The sequence below is a fragment of the Elaeis guineensis genome, chromosome 4 (genome assembly GCF_000442705.2).
Source record: "Elaeis guineensis isolate ETL-2024a chromosome 4, EG11, whole genome shotgun sequence".
In the NCBI taxonomy this organism is placed as follows: domain Eukaryota; kingdom Viridiplantae; phylum Streptophyta; class Magnoliopsida; order Arecales; family Arecaceae; genus Elaeis; species Elaeis guineensis.
This window is the reverse complement of record NC_025996.2, coordinates 5,977,227-5,985,399: the sequence shown is the minus strand read 5'-3', so window position 1 is coordinate 5,985,399 and position 8,173 is coordinate 5,977,227. Positions and strand designations below refer to the sequence as shown.

Sequence of the window (8,173 nt, the reverse complement as noted above, 5' to 3'; positions counted from 1 at the left end):
ATCAGGTTGATCGAGTGTACTTTCTGTTCGAACGGTTCCCATCATGTTGTCTTTTAGTTGCTCTCTTTTTGTATTGGTTGGTACTAATACTTCCGACTTCGATCACGGTCTTTTCTTTTATTATTCAAATTTTTTTTTTTAATTTTAAATGAAAAAAAAAGAGAAACTACCCCATGCCACCGTCACTCCTATCCGGTTCAAAAAAGCCGGCACAACCAATAGAAAATTCATGAGAAAAATCACGTCCACATTCAAATCCAAGTCCCGCTTTTTAGTCCACGTACAATGTACCTGCTTTAGGTAGTTGACAGTTCAAAGAATTCAAGATTCGCCCAATGGCTTTAATCGAATTCCTTAAAGTCCCAATCCTCTCCCATTCGCTGCCAGAATAAGAGGGAAGACCATGGCCGAAGCCCTCCAATGCCATCCTATGGCCATAATTCGCCAATAAGCGCACACCATATTTGCCCCATGAGACAAACGTGTGACATTCCCTCACCTCTCCTTTCTCTATTTCTTTTCCCTTTTGTTTTTTCCCCCCCCCACAAAAAAAAAAAAAACAAAAGAAACAGCTCCATAACGTATGATATAAATCAAAAACCCGCCTCCGCATTTGGAGCCAGAACAAGGGGATCCATCGCACACGCAGACACCACGCTGCCAAGGCTAAACCAAGCCGTATGGCTCTCTTTACCTTCTTTACCCCCAAAGCCCACGCCTCCCACCGCCTCCTCCTCTCCCCTCCCCCCTTCCCCATCTCCAGAAGGAACGCCATTGGATTCCAAAAGACGCATCTCCTCCCGCTGAACCCGCTCTACCATTCCAACTCCCTTGCCTCGGCCGTCCCCATGCCGCTCTCCACCCCGCCCTCCGCCCGCCCCGGCGGCGCCGTCCGGAGCTCCCTGATCGACCCCGACGGCGGCGAGCTGGTGGACGTCGTCGTGCCCCCGGCCGAGCGGGCGGCGCGGCGGGCCGAGGTGGCGGCGCTGCCGGCTGTGAGGATCGGGCCGGTGGACCTGGAGTGGGTCCATGTGGTGTCGGAGGGGTGGGCCAGCCCGCTGCGGGGGTTCATGCGGGAGAAGGAGTACCTCCAGAGCCTCCATTTCAACTCCCTCCGCCTCTCCGATGGCTCCGTCGTCAACATGTCCCTCCCTATCGTCCTCGCCATCAATGACGCCGACAAGGAGGCCATCGGCGACGCCACTGACGTCGCGTTGGTCCGCCCTGGCGGCGACTTCGTCGCCATTCTTAGAAGGTTGGTGCTTGTCTTTGCTTCGTTCTTCCTTTTCTCTTATTTTGTTCAATTATTTTGCCTAAAAATTTGATTCTGATGGGAATGATTCGAGGTGGTGTCTTGAGCACTGCGAATTATATTCATGTTTTGTGCTTGGATTGGTTCTCTGGTCATAGGGTCGAAAGCTAAAACCACAAGGGATATAGAATAAGGAGGAGGAGGAGGAGGTGATGGTTTCCAAAGTAAAATGGAGTTGTTTTCTATAGGATTAGAGGAATGTTGAGGATAATATTCTATTTGACTTACCTTGACAGAGTTAGAAAAGGAAAATTGCACATATTCTTTTTCACTTATATGACGACATTGGAATCATCCGGATCTTTGGTAGGTGAGAGTATTTATTGTGGTAGATTCGAATGAGATGTGATAACCATCGATGTACATCGTGGGTCAGTAATTAAAATATCTCACTGTGGACTGGCCATCTCACCTATTGAGCACCATCCCTTCAAGACCTTGCTGTCCTCATCTATTAACCACGGTGGGTATTTGACGTAGCAATATGAGCATATTAAAATTAAATTCTTCAAAATTCATAATTCAAGTATTTACGAAGTGGAAATGTGGAATTAAACAGGAGATAGAATTATTGCATCTTAGCAGAATGACAGATTTTATATTGAAGCAAGTGGACCACAGCGGCAAACTTAGAGCTTTGAAGTGTGAAGTATCTTGATTAGTTTAGCAGGAAATTATGTAGATGGGAAAATTGATGGAATTGTCCTTTGGATGAAACAACCTGGAAGCGAATATACTCCGTGAAAAACTTAATTGGAAAGTAGTGAGATGCAATCTATGTCTCTCTGTGCAAATGGTATGGAAATTGCACTGCTGAAGCTTCAAATTAGCTCTGCTATTGAAATTAGTCTAATGCTGAGTTATGCAAGAGCAAAATGAAGATGCGATACCAAAGTGACATATCAAGTTTTACTTATGAAATTATAGACCTAAAGGAGTCTAAAGGACTTTCCAACACTTGGCTAATGGAAGGCAGTTATTATTATTTCATTTGCTGAGATTAAGTAGAAAGTATGACTTCTAGTATTAGGAACCATATCAGTGGTAAGTGGCATGGTAGTGAATTAGTTCTGTTATAGGAGGCTTTCTGTCTGAAGTTTGTTCTCCAAAATGAAGATAGAGAAAGTGGATCTATAGGCTTGAGTGAGGAATAACGGATGAATATATTTATCCATGAGTTCTATACCCCAATTTCTTGGTGTGTGATTTATGTATCCTTCCCATTGTTCATTCCCATGAAGGGATACATTTGCAATTACTGCAAGCTATGAATGAGAGTTGGGTAATTATTATATGAATAGATAGGTGGTTGGAACACTTGGTAATGCTTATTTTTCCTACGAACATAGTTTTGAAGGAAGAAAAAGATTGAGGTGCTATCCTATTTCATGATAGAAAATGGACAATCAAGAATATTATGATTTGAGACTAGGAGATGTTTTTGTGGAATATATTCTACTGCCTCTGATCTTGACTCCAGAGTAGAAGCAACTTGATGGGAGGAAAGAAGATTAGATGTAGATTTTTGTCTTAATGCGGCACTTTGTGAGAGGGGGCTCTTGGTGGTATAACATTCTTATATGTTCTTCTTCAGGAAGATTAGGTTGCAAGTTGTGCTACTAGTTGTTTTTAGAGTCTTGTTGTGGTACTATTTAACAATCAAGGCTATGCCTAGGCAGCCATTCTGAGGCATGTCTTAAGCTGCACAGAGTTTAAGAGATCATTTGATGGATGCATGTGGTCAATAACTTCTGGACAACACGGTCATGAGATAATCAATTATGACTTGCCACATGCCTGTGATTTTTTTTTTTTGTGGAATGATAGAATATTGTGAGATTTTCCTTTATTTGATTTCACTGAACTTTCTTTAGACAGGGATGTTTTGCATTGTTAAAAGATCCTACCAGATGAAATGTGGTGAGGGATCTGGAAAGAAATGAGATGCAAGTCTCTAGACAAGCAGAGTGGTGATTTTTTTTTTTTTTTGTCTTTAAATATTCCTTTTGGGCCATGAATTTTGCAACTAAGCATTTTGTAATCCATCGAAGGCAAAGGCTTGTTTAGTGTCCTTTCTACCTTAGTAACCTTTTCTATTTATGTTTCTTTATTTTCTCCTTTCCAAAGTTTTAGATGTGGAGCCCTTTGACCCTGTTTAAGAATCAGCCCATGCCTGAGCTGCCATTGTGGGGCATATTTCAACCTTAACATTTCAAAAAACTAGAGGCGGTTGACAAGAACCTAGGGTTCAGGCAGATGCTCAAAGATCAAGTCTTTTCAAAAGTAATAATTCCAGGGGATCTAAAACATATAAGGGTGTACATAAAAAAATAGTTATGGTCCACAGGAACTAAAACATATTAGGGTGTACATAAAAAAAATAGTTATAGTCCATAAGTTGGAACATATCAAATGAAAGAAAGCAAGTCACTGAGAAGTACCAACTTGGCAACACTCAATACTAATCCAGAATTCAACCTTGTCCTCCATACTTGAAAATGATGCAAAATATTAAAGCTGATGCCGATGTCCCAATTTTGGCATTTGTCTTTTAAAAATAACTCAACCTGCATCATTGAAGGAATTAATTGGCGTGCCAGGAACTCATGCATAATTAGTTGGTTATCCAAGTACTAAATATGGGTTGAACATCATTATTTCCAATTCATTGTACCTAGATCCTATCTAAGACCGCCAATGATCAAGCATATTCATTCAATATTTAGCTGATCATGCATGGAGTGTTAAATGCAAAAAAAGGTTGGTTTAAGCCAGATGTTGGTTTCCAGTTGGCAATGGATGATGTAGAGGCTAGGAAAGTCCATACAAGTTTTTAAAAACCAGCTTGTTCATTCCAGAACCTGATACTGGCTTTTCTATACCAGAATTGCCCCTAACCTGTATGAAATATTGGAGTAATGCTGGTTTGTTGTATTATACAATAATTTCCAAGTTGGAAAGAAAATAAAAGAAGAGAAAATAGGAGAAGTAAAGTTGTGCAGGATTTAAATGTGCTTAACCTTATTTTGGTTTATTGCTTGAACTTCTTGTTCTTTAAAAGCAAATGCTTAAAGATGTTTTTCTTCAATAAACAAATCTAATGTTAATCAAGATTTTTTTTGCTTTTAATTCACATGTAATGAGGCATGAATCCATTATTATTGTATCTCTCTACATTCATCCACTTATTCCATTCTATGCTAATATTTAGGTTTAAATAATCAAAAATCAAAGTGCTTTAACTTGCATAACAATTGATGCATATATGCAATTATTCTACATCTTATCTATGTATGATCCAATTGTTCCACTATATTTCAAAGAAATCAATTTCAGAGGGGAAGATTATAAAGGGATTTAACTTGAATTACTTGTTTAAGCATATGATACATGAATGCCATCTCAAGTCTTTTGTATTGCTTCTTGATTGTCTACTGGGGTATTAGGAAACTTACCAGACAAAATAAGAGTCTCAGATTTTACATCTTTAATTGTATAATGGTAGTGGACATTGATATGAGGACATGGATACAAATAATTCCCCACCCTATAATACTGCATTAGGAGCAATGAAACAACAAGTTTATGGCAGGACATTTCTCCTGTTTTATACTGTTTTAGCAAAGGGTTTCCGTTAATATCTTGATGTAAGGAACTAAGTGTACTTTTCTTATATGCAGAATTGAAATATACAAGCATAATAAAGAAGAAAGAATTGCCAGAACATGGGGAACAACAGCTCCTGGGCTACCTTATGTTGAGAAGGTAATTAGCCCAGCTGGAAACTGGCTCATTGGAGGAGATCTTGAAGTGTTAGAACCTATCAAGTATAATGATGGCCTTGATCACTACAGGCTCTCTCCTCGAGAGCTCCGCAAGGAATTTGACAGACGTCAGGCTGATGCTGTATTTGCTTTTCAGTTGAGAAACCCTGTACATAATGGCCATGCTTTGTTAATGAACGATACTCGCAGGCGCCTCCTAGAAATGGGCTACAAAAATCCTGTTCTATTACTGCATCCTTTAGGTGGTTTTATCAAGGAAGATGATGTGCCTTTGTCTGTCAGGATGGAACAGCACAGCAAGGTCTTTCTCCTGGTCTATATGATATGGATTCTTCCTTTGTTGCAAGTCATACTTAGAACAGGCTTTATTGTTTGCTTACATGCTATAAACCATGGAATTTTGATATATATATTTATATATATTTTAAATACAGGTTCTAGAAGATGGAGTTCTTGATCCTGAGACTACTATTGTAGCAATTTTCCCTTCCCCTATGCATTATGCAGGACCAACAGAAGTACAGTGGCATGCTAAGGCAAGAATCAATGCAGGGGCTAATTTCTATATTGTAGGCCGTGATCCTGCCGGAATGGGTCACCCAACAGAGAAGAGGGACTTGTATGACCCAGATCATGGGAAAAAGGTTTTAAGCATGGCGCCAGGCTTAGAAAAGCTTAATATCTTACCTTTCAGGGTATGCTATCATATATCTCTTGTTTTACATTTTAGCCATGCATTTGTGTTTAACTCGTCAATGCCATTATATATGCGACATTTATACTGTTTTTTTGGTTAGCACGGGCATAATTCTTTACCTATAAGTGATCTGAAAGTTTAGTTGTTGCTAGTTGCGACAAGAAGAGATAGCTAAATATTTTTGTTAACATGTTACTTGATTGTGCTGTAAAATCCATCACCTGTTCAACTTTAAAATTAGCAGAATGATCTTTTCTGAATGTCCCCCCCTCCACTCCTATTCCTGCTCTGTTCTTCGTAATTATAGCTTTAATTATTGTGCATAACATGGATTGTCGCATAGCAAGGGTAATGATCTCTGATTCAGGTGGACAGACATTGTTTTGGATAGAACATGTGTATATAAATTCTTCCAGGCTGAGCTCATGCAGATGTAGTGTGTTGATCATGTCAGTTTGCCATTCTGGTGTGGCAAACAAGCTAGACTTGGTTTGTAGTGACTAACTGGTTTCTAAAGCATCATTGCATGCAAACCAGATTAATGTATTGTTGTAGGAACTTCTTGTGCTCTGTATGTATCAATGTGATGAGCAAGTTAGAATTTGTTTGAGCAGACCTTTATGGATTCATTCCTTACAAGATACAAATGCATCAGTGGATTATCAGATGGCATCCAGCAGGCTTGCATGCTGGACAAAGCTAATGCAATGTGCCAATGCGACTCACTGGGTAGTGGAAAAATGTTGTTATTCTCATTGCATGATCCTTTAAAATGGAAATATGGTCTCTTACATATAGATCACTGGAGATGCATTTGGTTTCTTCTACCAGTTCAAGCTGTAAATGGAACTGTTGACCTTCACACGTATTACTGCTCACAGGTAGCAGCATATGATACAGTGGAAAAGAAGATGGCATTTTTTGATCCTTCTCGTGCTCAAGAGTTTCTCTTCATCTCGGGAACCAAGGTATGGCACATGTTCTTCTGATTTGCCTGTTTCCACTCAAAACATGACGGCTACCCGCTATGACCTTTTAGCGAGTACACTTCAAACCTTCCTGGAGAAAATGATAGTATCACCTAATTTGATGCACCAAGACTAACCTTGCACTGTAATTTGTAATTTTAACACTGTACTTAACACATTGAGCTGTCTACATCTTTATTCCAGATGCGCACTTATGCAAGAAATGGTGAGAGCCCTCCAGATGGTTTTATGTGCCCCGGTGGATGGAAGGTTCTAGTTAGCTACTATGAGAGCTTGCAAAGTGAAGAAACAGGGAAACAGTCAGTTGCCATGTCTGTTTAATCTCTGCAAGTCGATGATGCCAATCAGGATTGAAATGGTGAAAGTACTAAGCTGACTTTTAGTTGAAAGCATTGGCTATAATTTATTGGCTATGTTGAATTTTAGATTCTCTACTTATATTCTTTAATTTCCTTATCATTTAGTTTCAGTTATCTAGTGGTATGTTTGTCATTCAATAACAAGGTTGGAAATATCCAGCTTCAATGTTGTAATGACCAGCAATCGCTGTTCAGTACAATCTAAAAATTTTTGCCTTTCTTTTCGGCAAGAGATGTTGTCCCTGTATTTTTTTCTGATTTTAATTTATTTGTATCCAGTGTTTAAGCAGAGATTGGAAGATGTGAGATCATCTCTCCCTAAAGTTACCACTAAAAATAAGAAAACTGAGTCCCAGCTTATCGTGAGGGGTCTGAATGAACAGAAGGATTGTGTGATTTCATATTCCCATTTGATATTTTTTCCATTCTCTTTAATTCAAAGGGAATTGCAAGCGCACATGGAAAGATAAGTGAATCAGCGGAGCCGTCGAATTTAGGGTTTTCATAACCGCAGGAGAAGTGGATGCACTTTACACGATTCTTGATGTTTCAGTTGTAAACAGCTTTTTATTTAGAGAAGTTGTATGTAGTTCATAATTCACAAACATTGATGTAAACGCCTGTAAATTTGCAAGCACTTGGATTTCTCTTCCCAAGCATGTGAAGACTGGCTTCACTCTTGCTTGCTCCTCAGTCCTCTGTGTGAGTCATTATCCTTGTTCTTTCAGGTGCTCTTATACCAAAATATGTGGTTCCAATAAATCAACGCTCCGGGCGTGAGGTCGAGAGTTTCGCGGTGAGGCTTCATACCTTCCATGGGATTGAGAGGGAGGGAGGGAAGTAGAGACAGGATTTTTCCATCGTTAGTGGAAGAGGAGGGGGGGATTCCGAGAACCGAGGCGGCGGGTATGGGGTGACAAAGACCCGGCCGGCCGGGCCAGAGTCGCCGGCAGAAATGTGAAGGGGTTCCGGCGACCGCGGGCGCTCGCGATATCGATACGTTTCCGGTTGGATTTAGATTTAGAGGCGAC

At 40.1% G+C, this 8,173-nt stretch overlaps 1 protein-coding gene across 5 annotated transcripts; it reads left to right on the top strand.

Annotated features, from left to right (window-relative positions):
- The first annotated feature begins 605 nt into the window (after window positions 1-605).
- LOC105044163 (ATP sulfurylase 2) lies at window positions 606-7,798 on the top strand. 5 transcript variants are annotated; one of them, XM_073255391.1, is made up of 6 exons: window positions 606-1,255; window positions 4,993-5,398; window positions 5,532-5,792; window positions 6,676-6,762; window positions 6,967-7,141; window positions 7,585-7,798. In XM_073255391.1, the coding sequence occupies exons 1-5, from the start codon at window positions 681-683 to the stop codon at window positions 7,102-7,104; spliced, it is 1,467 nt and encodes a 488-aa protein (XP_073111492.1). In that variant the 5' UTR covers window positions 606-680; the 3' UTR covers window positions 7,105-7,141; window positions 7,585-7,798. The 5 variants fall into 5 exon arrangements, with proteins under 5 accessions (XP_073111492.1, XP_073111491.1, XP_010920275.2 ...); XM_073255390.1 differs by having other exon boundaries at window positions 6,967-7,147; XM_010921973.4 differs by having other exon boundaries at window positions 7,422-7,592.
- Window positions 7,799-8,173: the final 375 nt, after the last annotated feature.

What these genes read in the sequence shown, in the direction of transcription:
- LOC105044163 (XM_073255391.1), top strand. Translation starts at nt 681, where the DNA reads ATGGCTCTCTTTACCTTCTTTACCCCCAAAGCCCACGCCTCCCACCGC. An exon ending in TTCGTCGCCATTCTTAGAAG is followed by an intron (nt 1,256 to 4,992) that starts GTTGGTGCTTGT and finishes TCTTATATGCAG; the next exon opens with AATTGAAATATACAAGCATA. An exon ending in TCTTCATCTCGGGAACCAAG is followed by an intron (nt 6,763 to 6,966) that starts GTATGGCACATG and finishes TCTTTATTCCAG; the next exon opens with ATGCGCACTTATGCAAGAAA.